Below are 23,862 nucleotides of genomic sequence, written 5' to 3'. Positions count from 1 at the left end.
TTAGGTATTACTTTCATATAGTTTTCATTTGTATAGCACAGCACCAGAGTTCTACAAGAATATCTTGGTATTTGCATGCATGTATACCTGTGCCTAATAACCAGCAAAGGCAGCATACCCTTTGCAGCACTTCCTTCTGCTACTGTTTTTGTTCCTCCGTTAAAAATGTCATGCATAATTCAATACTAGGTAGTACAGGTTTGACTGTGCAATTCTACTTGGAAGTTATTATGTTGAATCTTTTGGTATATATAATGGCTAATACAGGCATCCTTGTATTATTTGAAACAGGGCAGTATATTTCCCACAGTTTTTATAAAATTTCTGCATGAAAGAAAAGAGAAGTCAGATAACAGTACAGCACCAGTCCTTCTTAGCTATACACATAGGTAGGCTTATAATTTAGCATGATTTGGGATACATCTGTATCTTCATTCCCCCAAAAATAAGCGTTTAAAGGGAATTTAACTGTGGTTAACTGTTCAAAACCAGTTTCTCTGCTAAGTCTCCAAAGTAGTACAATTTTACGTAGATACATTAATATTGTTATTATTTACTACTATAACTTCCATATGTTTAAATTGACTTTTAGAATGCCTTTCTGCATTGTCCACCTCCCCTCCTGAAAGACGGGAACAATTGCCAAGCACCACCCGTCCTGCAGGACATACCCTGAGCCAGGGTAACTTCTCGTTTCCCCTTCCTGAAGTTTTTGTAAAGTGAAGTGACTCAGTCAGAACGCCCTGTGCAGGACAACACTAGGGTAACCCCCTCTCCTTGCTGTTCAAGGACATGCTAAGTTCAGAGAACATGTGTCAGGTATACTTGAACAGTGCTTGGAAGCACTTACTGAGCAGTGAAAGAGATAGAACGGAGTGAAACAAAGCTCGGCACAAGTGTACAAAGCCTAAGATTAAAATAACACACTGAAGCAATTACAGTTAACACAAAAACTGCTAACCAAATAATGAACAAACACGAAAAGTAAGTGAAGGAGCCTGATGCTCAATAACACTCGCTCACAATGACATAAGCACACCCAAACACCACTTTGAGCTTTCAGTACTGTGATGGTTCCTTCCCAGCAAAAGCACACCAACTCCCCCCATGCAACAGGCTGGAAGAGGGTAACAAGTAAGAGCTGAATTTCCTTGGACAGCGGTGTTGTAGCCAAGACAGGGAGAATTTCAGGGCTATTTGCAATACAGGAAAGAACTCACCTTTGGAAACCTGTCCAAACCAGTAATCTAGTTATGCATTTCTTGAATTGGTAGAGACATAATCTAATTGATCTACACAACTGAGTTTGAAAACAGTCATTGATTACAAACACCAATACATAAACAGAGAGGAACATAAATCTTTACATTCAGTCTGCACAGACAGGATACAATCTCTTTAAAGAAAAAAGAAAAACAGAACTTTACAGCACTTAAGAACTGCTTATTTGCTGCAGAATTGGTAAGCTGCATGATAATTTAAGTGATGTAATTACTAAAAAGATAAGAGGATTATAGCACACACCATTGCATACTTTTTAGAATCTAGTTTGACAAATCTGCCATTATTTACTTTTGTGGTATTTTACCTACATCAAGCTTTTGGAGAAAGAAGTGAAACCTGGACTACTTCGCTGCTGCTGAATGGCTGGTAAATTTAACAACTGTGATGAAGTAAACTGAAACAGGAATCAGATTCCACTTTTTTTCCATGCTGTCATCTCACTTATATTTCCTTATTTGTAAAATTGACATGATACTTTCCTGCTTTCCAGATGTAAGTTGAAGTGTAAAAATCTGCTTTTGAAACCAGCAGCTAAATTATATTTTTATAAATAATTTTTACGTAACCTTGATAGCTGTGCAACTTAAACTCACATTTTTCTAATGTGACTGTGTTTCTGTTTCATGTTCCATGGGGTCCTTTCACTTTAATAAACGGGACCCTAGGATACACTGTCTACTCTGCAGTGTGAAGTGACTATAAATCAGAGGGAACAATTAACAGTGGTACTATTCTGCTGGTCTTTATTATGTTTCAAAATTACCATGCCGCAGACGTGGAAAGAACTGTTCATTTAATAAATCTATGTGCCGGATCTTTGCTTAAGATGTTACAAGAACCAGAAATGTTCTTTAATGAAACTGGGACTTTAGGGATTAGATTGAAACTTAAAGAAAGATCCTCACACCATCATAAGACAAGGAAGGCAACACTTCTACCAGTCACTGTCTTGTTCAAATTCCTAACTGCCTATGTTTTGTACTGGCATCTAATTCTAGAGGCACTTCTCAAGTGACAACTCAAATAGCCCACAGTTCAATATGGTTTGATATTTGAAAGCATTCTTTCAAATTCCCAGATAAAAAGTGTTTGCATCAATACTAAAAAATAAATACATATTTTGTGATTAATATTCAAGAAAATCCAATTTTGATGATAATCCAAACGAAAAACTGAATCACTATTAATTTTAACATTAAAAACAGTACCAAAAGCCTATATGTACATATCATCTAATGAAAACAAGACTAAAAAAAAATTCATTACAATTCAAAACACCTTTTGCTATTACCTAACTCAATAAAATTAAAAGCCTGAGAAAATAACTAGTTATTATTCTGTGGCACAGAATTCCAGAGGTGCCTGTAATATCAAAAACCAGCCAGGTGTATGTTCTATACTAGACTAGAGGTGTGTCCCCTCTTGCTCTGATACAAGACATACAAAATTGAGTACAAGAAGAAAGAACACATGACAATCTTGTGAGTTGATAAGGATAATTAGTTATTCATCATCACCATGACCTAGCTGCAGCTTTACCAGCTATGTTTGGGTACAAGTTTAATTGCAGTACTAAATCATGCAGGTCAGCTAGGCTAGTTCTGTAGCTCACCATAATTTGAAAAGTTACTGTATTCTTTTGGATCAGAGAAAAATGTACAATTCAGTATCAGAATAGCTCAGGTCAGCAACAAAGCAAATTATTTTCTACAACCATCTGTTACAAGCAAGACAAAAACAGGCAAGTAGCTAGGTCTTTTTGAAAATGTAATACTTTATAGAAGTGGGTATGCATATAACTTTTAGTCAGAGATGAGTCAGAAAACAAAGTTCACCATAGCCAGAATTAGGAAAAAAGAAAAAAAGACAGGATGTACAAAACTGACTCCTACGGCAATGAGCAACTGAATTCTCAAAGCCAGGACATTTCGAAATGGATAGCATCTAAGAGCAATTGTCATTTTAAAAATCACTGTCCTTACTTAAAAGGCACAAAATGCAATTAAGGATATCACAATAATAATCCAAAATACAAAATATTTTCAGAGCATACATAAGAAAGCTGTCATCTCTGACCCTGCTGACAAACCCAGGCAAAACGCAAAAACTGTGAAGTCTTTCTATACTGGTAGAAAGCTTTTGCATAGTGTCAGAGAGAAGGCCGTTCAACAAAAGCAGAAAGAAAAGTGCCCTTGTTTATCCAATTTTCATAAGGTTATGTTGAAAAAACTGTAATTATTTTTTTAAATCCCCAAATTAGAAAAAATACAATTATGTTTCTAGTACTATAGCCTATGTAGCTTTTTACACAGTCATGCTTCATCAAGCCACGGAGTTCAGAGTATAAATATCCAATAGGTGCAGTAGAAAAAACAGTCTCTCACCTTTCTGCCAGAGACCCTTTACAGAGGCCTGGTGCATGTGTCTCAGATGCAGCACATTTCATGAACATAAAGTAATTTCACCAAAATAACTTCACAATCAGGGGTATTTCAGGGCTTGCAATGCAGGCAAATACTTAATAAAATAATGTTTTAAAGAATTTTTCAAACCTGTCTTGCAAATTTAAGTGTTTGAGGTGAACTAATGATGTTTTAAGCACTTAGCTTGACATGCAGTGGTTCAAATTCTGGAGGGTATGCAGTGACTAGCCAAAACTTACAGACATTCAGTCCTAAAAATTCATATTTGGGCCTTTAAAATTCAGCATATGTAGAGGTAAGGTATGGTCAGTAATCATCCCCATCTTTCTGGGCTGAAATTGCCAGTATTTTTTTTTGACATTTACAGCAATATCTCAGAACTTTACGTTTCTTCTTATAAAGTCTTCCACGTAGAAATGTAGAGCGCTCAACTCTTCTAGAAACATCAGATATTCCTTTTGTCCTTCTTCAATTGTGATTGTTGCTATCTCAAGGAGGCCAGTAAGAGTTAAGCACGTAATTAAAATAAAATCATGCCAAGCAAAGCTAAGAACTACTGAAATATCAAATCTGATCCAGCTGCCAGCATCAGAGTTGTTCACATTGACATTTCTCCTCTCGCATAACAACACAGTTAGTTTTAAACCTGCACAGCGCCAGCTTTAGGTCCACTCACACAGAAAAATGTGACAGCCCCAAAGAAAGCAACGAAGGCCTGAAACTAAGCAAAATTATTCCATGCGCAGCGTGACCTTTTCTTTACCAAAATACACAGAACCTTCCTTAACAAGATAGTTTTTTTTAAGAGTGCTAGTGGCTGGAGGTAGGAAAAGAAAGAAGTGAAGGCCATTGTCAAATCTGTTTTTTCCTGTCTGTTAAAAATACACAAAACCCCTGCCCACTCAGTAAGAAAAAGAAATCTTTGACAGAGCAACCAGCTCATATGGTGACTGACACTGAAAAAACTACCAGTAGGACCTCCGAAATGAAGAGAGAAGATGAAAAGGAAAAATTATAATAGATGTAAACTATACAAGAACTTGAAAAGAGAAACATCTGCACATAAAGCAGCAGCAGAACAAAAGTTGGACTAATCTAACCATCTGTTAAGAAACAGATCATTAAAATTCATGCAAATCTAGATCTAGAAAAGCTATACTAATATCAACATACTCCTTGCCTGCAAAAGTTTATTTCAGAACACTTACTGCAACTGATGAGACCTGAAGGCTCTGGATAGAAAACGGCAACTCAAAAAGCATATGTGGAGGAAAAAAGTAATAGAATTCTTTAGAATGTTAATGCCCCTCTAAATTGCAACAGCATTTTTTTGAAATTGGTGACAAGTCATACTTCATAAAAACAAAACACAGGTGAAGGAGGGGAAAAAAAAAAGTCCTGAAGCTTGAGTCACTATCCCTGGGCATAAATCTTTAACACATTTTTGCTCATTTTAACTGTAAGACTGAGAACTAACTTTCTTCTACTAGGGGGAGAGTTATTAATCAGCAAAGAAGCCACTGGGGTTGGTGATTGTTCAGGTCTGAGGGTGGCGGGAGATGGAAAGTCACTACAAGCTAGTTGTGTATACAAGACAGGAATGCAAATGCAACTCTCACATAAAATCAAAACAGCTAACAAAAAAAGGCAGAAATACTTGCGCATTGCCAAACTGAACTCTTGAAAAATCCAGTCCAAGGAACTTTTCTCATGTATCATTTATTCTGTGTTAAAAAAAGGAAACGGCTACTTAAAATCAAATACAAAGCACACCCTCCCTTTCTTTGACATAGAATATGAATCTTACCACACGGGCTTTCTATGGTTCTCTTCAGTTGTCATAACAAGAATGGAATTTGTTAATTGCCTAAATGACTTGCTGCAATTCTGTCCAATCCGCTTACCCTATGGACTCAAGTACTAGGGCAGATACCTTGAGGTGAGACTGTCCTCAAAAGCTTGAAAAGAAAGAGAGGGAGGGGAGTGGAATCCACCATAAGAATCCTTCCCGCATACCCCAGTTTTTCTGTACTTTGATAGGGTCCCATATATTGATTTCTGGTGAATTACCACAGTCCTATTCAGAACAGCACATCTGTACATCATCGCATGGCACTGCACAATATCAGTGTTTGAAGAATACCGTTGTAATGAGAGCAGTGCACGCTTTATGGAACTTGCTGCAAAATAAATATTGCACAGAAAAAAGACAACCTCAAAATCAGAAAGACATTGAAAGTTTGGGAACTCTTCATTACAGGAAAGAATCTTCCACACTAAGGCCATTACAATCAGAAAATCTCCATCTGTGTATAATTTTCTGATAAAAGATATTAAGCTTCATTAAAGAGATAGTGGGGATGTGAGAGAAGACAGAGAGCGTTCAAGCTGTAAACAAATCTCTCCACTGTATTTCACTTAAAATCACCCCAGCAGGAAGTCATAAAGAATTTTTTTTATAGGTAATATTTTCAAATGCTCTGCAAGCTGTGCTGCCTTAATATCCATCACCTTCAGTATACGTTCACAAGCTCACAGCAATTCAGGATGAAGGACACTATTTAATTTCCTTCCTTCCTTCCCATCCCTGTAATCACCACCTCACTTACCCCCAAGTCCTTCTCAGTCACAGCAGAAACACTTTGTTGTTAACACAATTTAATTCTTAACTGAACAAATTTTCAGATAACCTGACCCAGTAAGCACTGCAGAAAGCACCGGTAACGCTGTAGATCCTGGCTAATAGGCCAGCAGAGGTGCTGAAGCCCCTGTAAACGCTCACATGTATTGCTGAAGTATAATGTTTTGCTGAATTCTCTAAGAAGGTTGTTTTAAGGCCTTGTTTTTACAGCAAACTACGGGCTTCCCCTGAAGAAGCGCTGGACAGAAGGAAGAGATGATGGGTGGTCAGCAGCAGCCGTGTACACTAAGGAGAGACGAGGATTATATGGCACATTTACTATTGTTAGAAGAACTCTTATCAGAACATTCACATTTGAACCCTGCTGTATTTCTGACAATATTCTCACAGAGAGATAGAAAACAATAACTTCATTTAAAAATTTTATATTAGTAGCCTAACAGACTACCACAATCCCAAAACAACACTCTGTCTTTGTCCACAGCCAATCTAGGTAAGTAAAAAGAATATATATGCAAAGTCTACATACCTGTAAACAGAATAAATACTTCAGTAATTCAGCCAAAGCATCCTAAGCAAACAGTTAACACAACTGAAAACAAGTGCAGCACACTAAAGGTTTTTTTAGTTCTAGTGCTTTGTCAGCATTGCTATTTCCAGCAGTTGCCTCGAGGTTGAAGAACCAGAGTAGCTCTTGCAGATTTCCTACTAAAAAATAAGCATGTTTTTCTTGCAGTGTGTACATCTATTTACCAACCACAACGTAAACTCAGCTCAAGAGGGATTCTCTCCATAGACCACCTTCTAAAAATAAAACTACATTTGGTGGAAAATGAAACGACAAATTACACATTTGAGCTTAAGTTGTAGAATGCAGATTTTAAAATTCAATATATTACACATAGGATAAACTTACATAGCGGTTTAGAATAATTTAAAAGACAACTTTATCTCGCCGTGTTTGCCAGTTTTTAACATCTTAGCTTACCTTCAGGGAGAATATTTGCCTGACAGAGTTCAATAAAGAAGAAAGATGGGTCATGAAAGAAGAGATGGATTACCACATGAAACTTGGGTTTTATGCAAGTAACCTAGCAGCAGTCTAGACAAACATGCATTACAGTCACTGCTATGTGCAATTGCAATAATTAAAAAAAAAAAGGTTTTAAAGTCAAATTTCACAAGATACTGGTGTTTATCCTAGAATATATGTATTTATTTACCAGTAAAGCGAGGAGTTTCTCAAAATGAGCATGCCACAAAATCGTTATTAAATCGTGTACTGCAGTTCAAACAGCTGTATAGTTAGAAACTCCTGCAACCCCTTTCAATTTGTCCTTTGGTTAAAGCCATCAATGCCTATTTTGTGAATAATTTCTAACCCTTCTCTTCACCCCAAATACCAGGCCATTTACTTCCAAAGGGAGTCAGGGCAACACAAGCCTGAGAACAAAGCAAAATGTTTAAGCCTCCTTTGCTGTCACTTAGGACTTGTGCACTTACATTCCTCTTTGCTCGGTGAAGTTACATTCAGTTCTGTCAAAAGTTGCTGGTTGGAGTTAGCGGCCTGCGTGGTTAGAGAGGTATTGCTGTTGTCACTGTTCGTTTCTCCAGAGAACAAATCTGACTGGCTGTTGCTTGTGCTGGGAGTAGAGTCATCATCTGGCTGCTTCTTCTGGAAATCTATCAAAACCAAGATTTCATACATCACCCATTTGCTCAAGCTAATCATCCAATTTTATACAAAACCTCCCCCTCAGCATAAGAAAAGTAACCCAAAAACCACTGCCAGAGGTATCATCATTCTGATTATTTGTACATCTCATACAGCACAAAGAGTAGCCTTCATGTTTTTACTTCAGATTTACAATGCCTTAGAAGTTATGGGTTGTTCAAGAACAATAAACATTTTTCAGAACTACACAAAGGTCTTCTTTCCCCCGCCATTCAAGAGCACCCACAGTTTACCACTGCATCTATCAGTACACAGCACACAGCATAATTTTAAAAATAGTTCACACAAAGCACATACAAATGCATAAACGAACAAACTTCCAATGAGGGAAGAACTAAGGCATGTACTACAAGTATAAGGAAATGTTACACTTCTCTAAAAACAATACTTCTCGCTGCTGTTTTGTAAAAACCCACCAGTAGGTTTTGGGAAACCTAGTGCAGACAGCTATGGTTCCATGTTAGCAGTGGGGAGCTGGTGAGGGATTGCCTTTGCATCACTTGCTTGATGGGGGTTTGGGGGGGCGGGGGGGGCGAGGCGGGGGCGGGTTCCTCCTTCCTTCACTTACTCCAACATTGATATTAAAAGTTGCTCACTGATTTATGACCATGGAGATAGATATGGGAAGTAAACTGGTACATTACATTAAAGCTTCGCACAAATGATCTGGCTTCAAAGTTCTCATTCTCCCCCCATTCCCCACCCCCCACCCCCTTTTTTTGGTCAGCAAGTCCCAAGTTATACTAAGTCTCCAAACTGCCCCCATAGTCCAAATACCATGTCTTTGAGAGATGCCATCCTCAGGCTCACCTTGCCTCCAAAGCACAATCAGGTCTGAGGGGAAATACTCTTTTCTAAGTGCAAATCCTTCCTTGAGGGTTTTTTCCCAAAACCACACTTCCTGATACCCCACAGATTAGAGCATTAATCTCAGTTCCTACCAGCTACACCAATGGGTTTCAATCCAGCAATTCTGCCACTGGATGCCCCTGGGGAACACCCCTCCCGGCCAAGTGGATTTTGCTTTGCTTAACAACCAGTTACTCTCACAATGCAAAGGCACCTCTTCCCTTTAAAGAGACAGCTGAAGATTAAGCACATCACTTTTTGGTATTTCTAAATACATCTAAAAAAATATTACATAGGCAGAATTTATTCATTAGGCAAACACATAAATAGATCTGTATTCGGTTGCTCATTATTATGTCATGACAGAGAAGAAAACACAGCAGTCCATAAAAATTTGTGGATGATGATGTGTTAGAAACACAGGTTGCCAACATGACTCACTGGGATTGGGAAGCACTGTAGTCAAACAGTCCCTAAATGGTGATTTAGGATTTAAGTGATTTGCCAGACAAATTAAGCTGTAACTTCTGCTGTGGAAGAGTCAGCCAGAAGTCCAGCTCGGAGAAGAACAAGCTTAAAGCCAAGGAGGAGGAGAGAGGCAGCAGACAAGAAGTCATCAACCTCCATAACACAGCTCTGAGAAACTGGTGGGATGCTTTTTGTCAGGGATGGGTTTACTGGACTCAGGAAGATGTCCTACTCAGGCCTCACTAGTTATCATGCACATAGTTGCACCCAAGTTGGGCTCCTGGATATTATTAGTGTGTTTGTGCAGTCAAGAAAGCTTCAAGCACTTGGGATTCTGCACCAGCCACAATCAGACAGCTGCAGCGATTATAACTGGAGCCACCACCCCAGAAAACACCCAGCTCTTCACGCCTCTACTGATGCCACAGTCCTAACAGAAGGGGAGCTCACAGCTGGAGGTGTTTTGGGAACCAACAGCCTATAAATAACCAGTACAGAAAATAAATTAAAATTTCACATTGCCTGCAAATGTCAAGTGGCTACAATGATTGTGTTTTACATGAGATTGCATCCAAGGCAGTGCTGTGCACATGTACCAGAAGTAGAAGCAACTCCATCTTCAAGGAGCAGAGCAAAAATAATGGGTAGGCTCAATATTATACACAGTGAGCAATCTATAAAATGCATTTAAAAAGGAAGCGTAGAGTTACAAAACAGCGATACTATGATACATATTTAAATCCAGCAAGTTAAAAATTCTCAGACACTATTTTGTTTTGGGTTTTTTTGCTAGACAGCTGCAAATACTTAGACTGCATTAGCTCAGTGTCACCCACAAAAAGCATTTCCAAAGAAACAACATTTTTTCAAAATGATGTAGATAAAAGTCCTGACACTCCCTTAGTGATAGTATGGTAAGTACTACTGCTGCATTGTGTCTCTCAAAGCTGCAAGTTTAAGAGCACATTGACCAAGGTGGGCTTTTTTCTTTTTCTTTCCTTTTTTTTTTTTTTTTTTTTTGTGGAAAACTATTCACTTCTGCAACCTATCGATAAATTCTCCAACTTCAAAGAGACCATAAAAGCCTGTCAAAAATGGTCACTCAGTGACAGCATTTCCCAACAAGCATACTAGTGAAACCGTTCAGACCTGTCACACGGCAGTAAAACCTGCCATGGCAGTTAAATGCTCTTTGCCTCCATGAATCCAGGAGCACGTGTTCAGAACAAACTTTTACTCAGATTGCAAAAATTAACTTTCCAAAAAGTCTTAGCCTGCTCAGTTATGTGGCACCTCAGAATGTCTCCAATCCCCCCTTTTTAACCACTTTTTCACTGCAGTCAAGAATACTTGAGGGAAATGTTGAGTCTGCTGATCTCAAGCACTCAAGAGATACTAACCCTAACTAAGTTGTACTACTTACTTACACTACAGCAAATTGTTAACAGTTGCTTTAGTAATGTGGTGTCAACAGCAACACAAGACCTATTCAGTAACATAGTTGATACAATAAATTTGACCTAAATTATGAACAGATTTCTGAAATACCACTTTATCATTTGTGGTCCAGTATTTACCTGGTACAAATACATTTCTAATGACATACTGGATGAGCTTTATTATATTTGCTCTGTGTATCGGTGGACAGCATTTGGCTTCTGTTAACCAGGCTTCTTGTTAACACAAATAACTTGCAGATCACCTTGATCTCCCCCCAAGCACACTTAAAGCTGGCAACGACTACAGGAGACCTGTGTCTGAATAAATCCAGTTAAGCCTTAACTGCTTAACAAATAAAACAAAACAAAAATACACACACAGGACCCTGGCAAGTTTTGAAAGAGAGGCTTTATTCTGACTAAAATCAGAATGTAATTCTGTTGACAGAACAATGACCTCTCCTAATAGTCTCAAACGAAGGAAAAACAGAACCAGAGTTGGCAAGACATTAATCATAATTTCCATAAATTTCTATTTAACTAGAGATGCATGCAAAATACTTTCATTTAATTTTTTCCTTCGTTTTTACTGAGACTTTCAGTGCGCTAGCAAAATCTGTGTGAAAACGCACAATGCCTGAGCAAAAATCCATCAAACCCACGTTACCCTTTCCTACTTAGTGCAATGCAACTTTGTAACTTTTTACAGAAACTTCACAGGTACACAGTTTATTGGAAACAAACTTTCTCAATTTTTCCAGAAAACACTTTGTCAACATTATCTCCCTTTCTCCACTGCCTTCAGGTTTGGGTTTTGTTTTTTTTTAGTGGCTAATTATTATTTTTTTTAAAAAATATCCTGGTGTTAGGTACAAGATGGAGTCAGCACCAAAATAACGTGAAAATGAGCCATTTCCTGCCTGGGAATACCGATAGACGCAAGATCTATCAGTAAAATACGTGAAATACATCCAACAAACCACTACGGCACAGTAAAGAAGCTGCTAGTAGTAAGCAGCAACACTGCCAGTCTCCTAGCCCCAAAACCCTTTTGCTTTGTTGAGTTTAAGGGGGCTGCACCCAGTGTCTCAGCAGGAGAAGAAAATCTCAGGCAGGGCTTTCATGCACGAGATGTGAACAGTAAGAGTGTTGGTTTTGGTTTTTTTACTTAGGAGTTCTTTGTAAGCAAAACAATGAAAATGTGCATATATAGACAAACATTTCATACACTACATATAGACAGTAAATTCAAATAGTTTAGACTAAAAGAAAGGCAAGAAGCCAGATTTGTTTCCAGACTTCAGAAGATCTTCTGCAAGACAATCTTTTGTCCATTTGTACTCGTAAAGTAGCATTGATAACGAAAGCCACTGCCTTTACAGCTTCTGATTCTAACCCATAAAACCAGAGGTGCAATGCAAAATCACATCTTGTGAACAGGACTAAAACTCCCTGGTACATTTGTGCAGTTACTGTTACCAGGTTAGGGTAAGCAATCAGAAAGAGCCTTCCCAATATATTCATCCAACTAACAAATATTTACAATATCCAGCCTCTTCCATCACCCAAAATACTCCTGATGCGGTGACTCAAAAAATCCGTCACAATTCCAGTATTTAGTTTACTTTAGCCATCAATATCCAACAAAACACCTAAGGAAATAGTGAGTCCACACTTTTGCTTAACTGTATGGGGTCTGTAACTAAGCAGGGAACAACCCTTCAGCTTCTGGTCAAGTAATTTCTGTGATTACAATCAGTTGAAACTTGCGGTAAAGGCAAATAAAAGCAGTATCAGTGTGTCATAAAGCATTTTATTCTGAAAAAGAGGGGCATGTCAAACTATTACATGAAATGACTTAATACTAAGCCAGAGCTTTTTCTCATTTGCACTCATGCTATGGTATAAGAAATCATAAGATGTATGAAACTCCCAAAGGGTCTTAAACTTAAGCTATCCTTCTGGTTTATTTTGAGAGTCAAGGTTACAAATACTTCCCCATTCTCTGGTTCGAAACAGATGTTTTCATTAATAAGAAATGGGTTCATTCAAATAAATTACGGATGTTGTGAGAAGCGTCAGAGTAAAGAGTATACTAAGAAGAGAAAATTAGAGCCTTTAAAGTAATTATTTTTGTTGATGGGCAGTATTACACCACTTCTTTATTCTTCAGTCCTACAGCTCCCATAACTTCACAGTATGAACTAGCAAAAAAAGTTATTTGGAGAGTGTTTGCTTCTTATACTACATTAAATGTGCAATCTGCACATTTTATTACCAGTGCATCTTGTTCCTTTACAGAGCATAAATTAACGTGTTAGTGTCACAGCAAATGTCTGCTAGTCCATTAGAATCCCAACATACAAAACATACACACTTCTACCTTATTCTAATCAGAAAACAGTCCCACACTTAAAAGAAATTGCATTTTGAATGTACGCTATGGGAAGTAACACAAATATTTCGACACTGAAACTGCTACAGTGAAATGTTTATTTTAAGTTATTGCATCATATTTTTTTTTTCCTTCAGGTCTCTGGAAAAGCTGTTCATATATGACCATGGTATAGTACTGTAAGTCCTAAAGATTTCATTTACTAATTTATTGAGAACTCTTCACTGGACTTTTCTGCTTCATAGCTTATGAACACATTTCAAATGTCATTCATATATAACTAAATTTTGCATAATAAATTAGACTGAAATGAATAAAACTTTTCCTTTATATCTGAATGCAATCTAAAGCTCCAATAATGGACTAGCAATAAAACTCCACTTGGGAAGACTGCTTCAGTATTTTTCTTTTTAAATAACACACAGGCAGAAAGGTGCACAAGCCCACTTGCAGAATAAACACAGATATCCTGCCCTTAGGGGAAATGCACCACAGAATTTGCACAAGTGTTTGTATTAGAAGACAACTAAGATCATAAAACAGAATCAGAGGTAAGTACTGTACAAAATTATGTTTATAAATATATAAACAGTATATAACATATACACATATACAAAAAGATATTTCTTAATACATCTACAATAATAATAGGAACTATAGGTGGATGAATTGAAAATTAGACCAGAGAGTGTGAAATAACTATTGCAGTATATACTTGTATGGGGTATCGGCAGAGCTCGCCACTATCACAGATAAGCACAAAGTACAAAGAGAATTAACAAACCAGCAAAAATAAAAGAAAGATGGGTTTTCTGTACAACTGAGGTTTATTTAGAATTGTGAGCATGTGGTACAAGAAAGCCCCTCAGCTCTTAAGGTTTTTACTCATAAATAAAACCTTTTCATTTTTTCCAGTTTTTCTTCAAGAGTTCTTTATGCTTAGTTACCCTTCATGCTGTACTTCTTTAGATAACAACATATTATTGATAGTTTTAAATAATATTGAGATTTGTATGTTGCATAAATTGAGTTTTTCCATATGCATTTTATTTCCTTTTCAAATAAGTAGAAAAAATACTAGGAAAAGGGAAAAAATAAATTAAAAAAAAAAAGATGGATCTCTAAGGGTGGCAAACAGACAGTGAGAATGCAGCTGCAATTACATGTACTTATCATTCAGGAATTAGGATCAAGCTATCTAATAAGACTGCCACACTTGTAAAATTACTGGGATATTTAACATGATCAAGTTTTTTGGGGGTTTTGTTTGTTTGGAGGTTTTCTTTTCTTTTTTTTTATGTTCCTGTCCCCCCGGAAATCTGACGATACTTTGTTTTGAAGTGTTTTTCTCTAAAAAAAACCAAACACCACACCAAAACCCAACAAACAAAAAACCCCACAACTCTTGCTTAAAGATGACATTCTGTAATAGGCCTTCTTTCTTCTGACACTATAAAATAACTCTCTCCTAAAGCTACAGAGGAGCATCAGATCTGACTACCAGATTTCGCCTATTATTTAGCAAGAAAATTCATGAATATCTAATAAACAAAGGCTAGCAAGACAACAAGCATAACATTATTACAGATGACCTTCAACTTAAGATTCACGGTCATTAATAAATATGCAGACATCTTTTATACAAAACTGCATTTCTTTTCCTTAAAAAGTGAGAAGAATTTACAGTGACTGTATTAACCAGGCTTATAACACCTTACATGACTGCAATGGAAAAAATTGCCATTTTTACAGCACAAGACCCCACCACCTTCAAAGTAGTTGTGAAATCCTGAATTGATGAAAGGAATTTTGTTATCACCTGCAAAAGTATCCTCTGAGAGCAGCTTCCCCACAAAACAAACACTCCTTGCTCTGCCTGTTAACAACTTGTTTACTGTAGCTATTTCAGTACTGACCGGGAACAAGCTGTAGTGGGTTTGCGTGGCAAGGTTTGGTAGGAGAGGGGCTACACAGGTGGCTTCTGTGAGAAGTTGCTAGAAGCTTCAGAAGCTTCCCCCAAGCTCAATGGAGGCAATATGCCAGCCGGCTCCAAGACAGACCCGCTGCTGGCCAAGGATGAGCTAATCAGGTACAGTGGTAGAGCCTCTGGGATAAACGTATTTAAGATGGGGCAGGGGAATGTGCAACAGAATGGCAGCCAGAGAGAGGAGTGAGACTCTGTGAGGGAAACAACTCTGCAGACACCAAGGTCAGTGCAGGAGGTGCTCCAGGTGCTGGAGCAGAGATACTCCTGCAGCCCGTGGTGAAGCCCATGTTGAGACATGCTGTCCCCCTCAGCCCATGCAGATGAACCGTGTAGCAGATGCACCCACAGCCCATGCAGGACCCCACGCTGGAGCAGGTGGATGGGCCTGAAGCAGGCTGTGACCTGCTGGAAGCCCACGCTGAAGCAGGTTCACTGTCAGGACTTGTGGACCCACGGAGAGAAGAGCCCATGCTGAAACAGGTCTGCTGGCAGGACTTGGGACCCTGCGGGGGACCCGTGCTGGAGCCGGCTGCTCCTGAAGCACTGCACCCTGTGGGAGGGACCCCACACTGGAGCAGGGAATGAGCGTGAGGAGGAAGGAGCAGCAGAGACAACGTGTGATGAACTGACCATAACCCCTATTCCCATTCCCCTGTGCTGCTTGGGGGGAGAAGGCAGAGAAATCGGGAGTGAAGTTGACCTCAAGAAGGAAGAAGGGGTGGGGGGAAGGTGTTTTTAAGTTTTTATTTTTAGTTCTCATTAACCTACTCTGATTTGAATGAATGAATGAATAAAAAATAAAATAATTTCCCCAAATTGAGTCTGTTTTGCCTGTGATGGTAATTGCTGAGTGATCTCTCCCTGTCTTTATCTCGACCCATGAGCCATTCGTTACATTTTCTCTCCCCTGTCCAATTGAGGAGGTGAGTGATAGAGCAGCTTTGGTGGGCACCTGGCATCCAGCCAGGGTCAAACCACTACAAGGTCACTGAAAATCCCTGTACATAACATTTTAAAAACCCTTGGTCACATTTCCTATTGTTACTTGAAGTAGCATGCTTACATTATTGCAACTGAACTTCCATTATTCCATAAAACTCACCAACTTAAAGAAGAATACATATTGCCTGTCATCACAGGATCCAAAGTAGTGAAGCTATGAAGAGTAAACTACTATTCTAACAATCCACTTTAAATTTCCTGTTACAGAATCCCTCAAGTCCACAGTTAGCAATCATACTTTAATTCATTACAGAGCACATACGGTGAGAAAGTACTATATAAAGGTACTATGACATTGCAAAACCAGTGAGGGGCTAGCTATACAGCACCTGCATCTGACAGTGGAACTAGGATACTAAGACAATTTATTTATACCTCAACTAATTGACACTGTACGGATCCTTGAACCTGTATCAAAGGATACTGGCAATAATCCAAGGTGAAAGCATCAACTTTAAACAAAGTGACCACTCCTCGGTCATGACTGCAAGAAATATTTTATTTTGCAACGATATGTAGAGTGGGAATTCTTTAGGAAGAACATTTACCAAAACAGACTACTAGTAAAACACCAACTAAGTGGGCAACTTGTCATGGACTTTTACATAGTGCCACTGCAAAAGATAGCCATGACAATAACTTGACCAACTCCAGCAAGAAACAAGAAACTGGTACCCAACAGCCAACAAAAGTAAGCTGATACAAGGTCACGGAATTAGTCTGTAAATCTAACTGGCTGCTGCCATTTGAAGGATCCATTTGCACTTAAGAAGAGCAATCATTTAACATGATCTGAAGGTAATACAACAGTGAAGATATGATAGAATTAAATATAGGAGAGTTAAAGAAAAAAAAAAAAAGTACCCGGGGAAAACATCTAAGCAGCTGTGATCTACAGAATTTATTCTCAAATACAACTTGGAAAACGTGTAACATGAGCATTTACAACCAGACAAGACAAAATTCTAGGAAATACTCAGAAGTCTAAGTTTAAAATTGACTAAGAGCAGCATACAACCTACAAATAACTGCAGCTCTACCACTCCCCTAAACATCTGTATCTTTACCTCTACAATTCCTTTAGTACTAGTATCCCTTTATGAAACCAAACAAATTAGTAAGAAATGTCCCATTTCAAATTAAATTCACAGTGTGACAATACATCTATATCTATGCTCCTAAAGGGGAAGAATAAAAGAATAATTCACTTTTATTAGAAGGATCTGATTCATAAACCCACAACCAAAGCACTTTGCAACAGTCATATGAAATAAACTAATGAAGTGAACTTTTTCAGGTGCTTTTGTAATATATGACGGATCTTGAAAATGGGACTGTTAACTGATAGAAACAGAATTTAATTACCATTCATATTTATTCTGGACACTTCATTCACCAGGCACATAGGAAATAATATAGTTTTATTAAAAGAAATGTTTCAATTAGCTTTTCTTGTACTGGAGCTATCTTTTAAGTCACCTTATCATGCCCTTTCCAATACCTAGAGAGAACCCTCCAATTTGAAAAGGCATGTCTATTATTTTTTAATTAATTCCTCCAGTCTAATTTATGTGGTTTCAATTAAAGTGAACGTTTGCCTCATTTTCTGCCAATAATAGTCTCATTTGTAGTTCAAGCATTTCCAAATATTTGACTGTACTATAAACCATTAGGATTTTCACAAGGGATGAAAGGCCTCTACAGTAAATTAAACCTTTTTAGTACTAACCTACAAACCCCTCATCAATTCCCTCTCCCTCACCTCCAGTTAAGGCACCTTAATAACTACCATTACCGAAACTCTCAAAACATCCCTCTGAATTCCTCATTTATCAGATTCTTTTCCCCAATCTCCTTTGAATAGCCCAAAGGTCGAGCTAAAGACCATTCTGGAAGAGAAGGGAGAGCAGGCACTCATTTCCCCACAGCCAACCCAAGCCTTTGAAATGTGCACCTGTGCACAATGAATGGTGAGGTGAAGTATAAGGGTGAGCTTCTTCCCACCCTTCTCAACATTAGTGGAATGTGATGCTACTTGTTGCAATAAATACCTGCCTTTCGTATGCAATAGCTACAGAAAAGTGTGGAAAGTAATCTCCCAAGTCTGTCAGTCTTCAGAGTTGTGGGGGCAAAAACTTTGCCATTGTTGCAGTTCATGAGAACAGTTAGTGGCTGCAATAGTCTACAATAATATGAAGGGGAAAAAAAAACCCAGGTCATGTTTTAATCTCACACAAGTGCGAAAGCTCACTGGAAACTCATCAGACACCTTCTTACTTTAGCTTCAAGCTCCACATTTTACTGACTTCCCAAAGGAGTCCAGGAGCTTAAGGAAGTAGCTACAGTCTCCCACTTACTATCCCCTCCATCCTATTCTGTAATCATACATAAATGCACAAAAGCGGTGTTCAGCCTGCTGACAAAAAACTGCTGAAGTTCAAGGACCAAGGAGAAGAAAGCTGATCTAGATTTATGAATCCAAAAGGTCAAACACAGCAAACTGACTAGATGCAGCTGCTGCAAACCACTGTTTTACTTTAAATACTCACTATGGAAAACTATAGCTCAGAAACTCAACCCCACTTGAAGCACCCCTCGCTTATTTCCAGCAAACTTGAAATATATGTATTTCTTTTCCAGTCTTTTAGGAACAAAAATATGAGTATGTGCAGATATCAAAGAACTGCCTAAATAAAATAAACATTGCTTAGGCCTCTCTGTGAGCAACAAAACATGCTGAAGTTTTGAGTTAATAAAAACAACTTTTTTTTTATTATTTCATTCAATAAAATTGTCATCTAGAAGAAGGTAGTAGAAATGTTAAATTCAAGTCTATGACAACACACATTCTCATTATTAGCCAATTAATCCCAAAGAAAATAGTTGTAACACATCTCAAAATTTGAAATCAGGATAAAATGGCTGCAAAATAAGTAATTTAGTGAGTACATATCTAAAGCTTATGGATTTTTTAACTTTTTTCTCTTACAAATGCTGACTATTTCAATATTTAGATGCTTCTCTGCTTTCTTTACATTAAAAGAAGTGTAGAAAAGGAAAAGGAATGGAAAAACTACTCTTCTCAGAATGACACATTCCTGTCCCCCCAGTGGAAAAGAAGGATAAAAACACTCCTGAATTCACTTTTTTTATATAGGAAATACATGTGAATTTAAAGCACAGTGCTGGAGGATCACTGCTGAAACTGGCTAAAAAAAACATACTCTTGTCTATGTTTTAATATGGAAATAGAGGGAAAGTGCAATAAACAAAAAAAGCATAAGAAAATGATCCTTTTGCTTCTCATGTCCATGAGTTGTGATTTGATATAATCTCACTTCTTCAAATGCTACCACTTGCAAGTTACTGGATATGAGAAAACTAGCCTTTCACCAGTGCCCTTTCCAGAGCTCTGGATTGGAAATGGTTGTTACTGGGCGCAGTAGATCTGGAATCCCTTCAATGGGAGTCTTCAGTTGGAAAGCATATATCTCTAAATCAAAAGCAGTGAAGTGCTGACCTTAAACAACACATTAATTAAATGCTGGTAACGTTGGGATTCTGCACATGTAAACAGATTCATGTGACCAAGCTCCATGTTCCAAGTTCCGTTTCTACAAGTTTAGCAGTGTCACGGCCATGGAATTAGGACTCCTACTCACAGAAAGGCCCTGGTTTTTTTGTTTTTCATCTAGAGCCTCAGAGGAGATTTACAAGGTTTCACAGGTTCTTTATTAATGATATACGAAACCAGCAAAAAAAATATGTTGAGTGTTCAACCTGGTGGCAGGGGAAGAACAGTTTTCATTACGCTCTGAAAGAACAACAGTAAAAATCATCCTGAAATGCTTACTAAACAGAAAAAGAAAAAAAGGATAAAAAAATGTTATTCTCACACATTCAGCTAGTTTGTTACACTTTCCGAAGTGCAATGGCCATGAAAAGCAATGAACTCAAATATGCTTTCAAGAAGCATTTGAAAGCATTCTTTGAAGCATTTTTTGTTATGCCTAAACAGAGCTAGAAATAACAATTAAACAGGCTCTTCAGGGGCTCACATTGTATCGATTGATAGGTTGAACCCATCTTCTGAAAAGCTTATAGAGAAAATATTAGAAATTATCTGCTTCTTGGCATTAATAAACTACAAGATAAACAGCTAAAAACAGCCTTTCTCCTCCAGTTAGGGTGGCTAATTGCGTTCCAAGTACAAGTAATTACAGGCACTACTTTGGAAACTAAGTGAGGACAGGCACATAAAATTCAGATCAAACAGCTAAATATGAATGAATTAAAGGATGAATAAATTTTCAGAAAGAGCCAAATGATTGCTAGAAGCTATTAGCTGTTTCACACATGCTGTTCTGATTACCTTCTTAAAGCACAAACATCCATAGAGCCTATCCTTACAGCCCAGCAACAATGGCAAAAGGCAACCAAACCCAGCAGCAAGACGGGAGGGTAACAGAAAAATGTAATTAACTGACAAACTTGGAACAAATTGGGTCAAGCAGCTCAACCCTCCCCCATTATACTCAAAGAGCTGAGTGGCAGGAAACCCTATATGCATTCAATTATCTTTAAAAAATGTTCTACTAGTTCTTCACGAGCAGTCAGAGCATCCCCCCCCATGAAGTTCCCAGTTCAGTGTGTGATACAACAGACTATGTAACGCCTGCCACCAGAGGGAAGTGTTCTATTATATTGCATTTCCCAAAAACTTCCTTCCCTGCACATCAATTTCCATTCTGTTTGATCATCATCGGTAGGAACCAGCTTCCTATTTTCTGTAAAGACACTCTGAAGTATCTCGTTATGTATATCCACTTTAGACTAATTGCTGCTACGACAAATTCGATTATCTATTTAACAGAAGCAACTTGGCAACTAACCCATCATTTCCACCTCAAACAATCAACAAACCCCCCTGCCCTTTATCCTCTCGTTCAGACCCGTAACACAAAGCCAAAAGAAATGTTCATCTTCCATATGATCAGTGACCACTACAGATTTTTTTTTCCAAAACAGAAACTTCTACATTCTTCAGCAGGGAGAAAACCACAGAACTGTGAAGTGGCATCATCTTGCTATCTTGCATGAATCAGTTCAGCAAATCAAACCTGAAACATGGATAAATTAAATAGAAGAAAGAAAGGGTTGCAGAAGCAGGACTGATATGATTTCATCTTCAGTAAATTCTGTTGTATAAATTTGTGGGAATAACCAGAAGAACATTTTCCTAAAGGACAAAGGAATGATGCCAACAATGTTTAAGTGCATTTCATTTGTGCACAACTGTGAGTGGACAAAGGCAGATGGAACTCAAAAAAGATTTGGAATGCCTACAGAAGGAGAAAAACCAGCACAATATTAAGTGCCTACACCACTCTCTTGAAACACTTGCCTGTATTGACCGTGGTGGGCAACCCAGCTATACATGGGGAAAAAAAATAAATTATCCCACAACCTCAGCCATCATGCTTTATAGTGGTTCCACCTGTTCTGCACAAATAAGGAATAAAACCAACCCCCTTGTGTTTGAACAGCTAATACCTACAAGACTCAAACTAACAGCAAAAAGAAACACTGATGAAAAAGACAGCACTAGGTTTTCCTGTGTCTATCACTTCAAATACAGGTTACACCAACTTCGGTCTTCAGAAGAAGAAACCTGTCATACACTGCACTGGCTATTTCTAATTCAAGTCTGCACGTTCTTCGATATATGAGCGTCAGATGGTAGCTTTTATCAGGAGACTTCTCCAATGTTAAATCTGATCTTGCTGAAGAAGCATAAATGTATTTAATAAAAAAAAAAAAAAGGAGTAAAGTTTTCCTTATTAAATGGGGTTTGCTTGGAAACAGCAGCAGTAAATCTAACAGGTAACAACACTCTGTGGCTGACTTCCCACTGTTCTTCCTCATCTAAAATGCTTCAAGGTAACATTTTAATGCTGCCTAATTGTCTGTACAGTAAAATATGTCTGAGGCAAACAACTTCAGAATCTTTCTGAAGGATGGATTTTACTCTCATAATCATATAGTAGGACCATAGTGAAAGATATGACACCAGATACATTTTTATGCCTATATATAAAATAAACTTCAACAAAAGAAATTTATTTAGTGCAGGTTAAAATGGAAGAAAATGGAATATTTTTTTTCTATATGGGAAAGGAACACTAGAAACACTTATGACTTGGATTATTTCTAGGATCTACTGACACACACACAAAGATGTTTTATATGTTTATTTAAATAAAAAATGGGCTGCAGCTGATATTCTAGAATTCAACTTTAGAGAATATTTATCTTCCCCTTACTTGTCCAAGGATTCTGTAAACGTTAATATATTAAGATTTCTGGCAAATAACAGCGGCAGCTCAACTGAGAACAGAGTTAAAATGAAAGTATTTCAGATGGTTAAATCAATCTACAGCTTAATGTTTGAGGGTTTTTTTCCTAGCAATAAATTCCAAGTTGATTCATGTTTTCACCAAGATTTTAACTTAGAAATTAATTTGTAGGCTTGTATGCTAACTACACTGATATTCTGCAGGAACTCAAACTTTGAATCATAAATCTTGCTTCACAAAGACAAGCCTGCAAATCTGCACTTGATTTCACAGCCTCAAGAGTGTTTCTGGTTATGCCCTATCTTCTTCCTGCCAAATTCAGCAACGACTAAGAACACATTAGCACTACAAATACTCAATTCCATCAACATACTCCCTTGTTAATGAATTTGTGACCTCTGCAACACACTGGGACCTCAATCTACGATCTCCTCCAGTTCCCAGTTCAGAAGGTAATTCAATCTTGACTGCAACACTGGTCTGGCTTCCTGCTTATTCCTTCATTTTTAAGTTCCCCAGGCTATATTAGAACGTGTCAGCTGCATCTGGGATGAACAGTGTGATTACAGAAGCTCAACTTTCAATTACAAGATTTCAATACCTCATATTTAATTTTAGGAAGAACGCTCGTTTTGTATTTAGCAGACATTTATACTAACAGCTGTGCTACTACTTCTTTGCCTAGTCTGTCCTGAGTCGAATTCTGCTTTATTAAATTACCACCAAACTGAGTTCTGTCTGTGATGCTGCTTGGCATAGTAGATTTAAATCTGCACATTTAAAAGAATTTTTGAAAAACCAAGACAAATAAATCAGTGCCCCAAAAGAGACTGTGGTGGCAGAGGTGACAGATAAAATCCAAGCTTCCATAGTACATTCAACTGGATTATTTCCAGCTGCTTTATATTGAATTGTATATCATTTAGAGTAAAAAACATCCCGTGTTATATGTCTGAAAGTAAAGTTTGTGTTTATTGTTAAGTGATCTTTTCAGTATTTGTAAATACACTTTCAGTGCTGTTAGTTACCTTTTTATAACCATTTTGCAAGGGTATCCAACTGCCTTTAGAGATAGGGAAAAGCTGTGTATGAAGAAAGTTAAGCCACTTGCCCAATTTCATGCTGGAAATGCATGACAAAGTCAGGAAGCCTACATTCATTTCAGATTTAGGAAGGGTCTTTTTGGTGAGTATTCTTAAAAGTCTTGAGAACAGTTTGCCCTGTTTTCTTAGTCTGGTGCTCTTGGCCACTACTGATGACAGGGTGCTGGCTATTGATAGCTT

General features: G+C 37.8%; 1 protein-coding gene across 3 annotated transcripts in view; it reads right to left on the bottom strand.

Annotated features, from left to right (window-relative positions):
• ZFAND3 (zinc finger AN1-type containing 3) overlaps positions 1-23,862 on the bottom strand; it is a 147,012-nt gene that overhangs the window by 44,358 nt on the left and 78,792 nt on the right. For all 3 annotated transcript variants that reach the window (XM_055725538.1, XM_055725539.1, XM_055725540.1), the window contains one exon: positions 7,852-8,031. In XM_055725538.1, the coding sequence (XP_055581513.1) occupies positions 7,852-8,031 (180 nt within the window). The remainder of the gene's footprint in view (positions 1-7,851; positions 8,032-23,862) is intronic.

Source organism: Falco cherrug, chromosome 13 (assembly GCF_023634085.1).
Source record: "Falco cherrug isolate bFalChe1 chromosome 13, bFalChe1.pri, whole genome shotgun sequence".
NCBI lineage: Eukaryota > Metazoa > Chordata > Aves > Falconiformes > Falconidae > Falco > Falco cherrug.
Note: the sequence above shows the minus strand (reverse complement) of the source record. Positions and strands in the feature narration are given on the sequence as shown.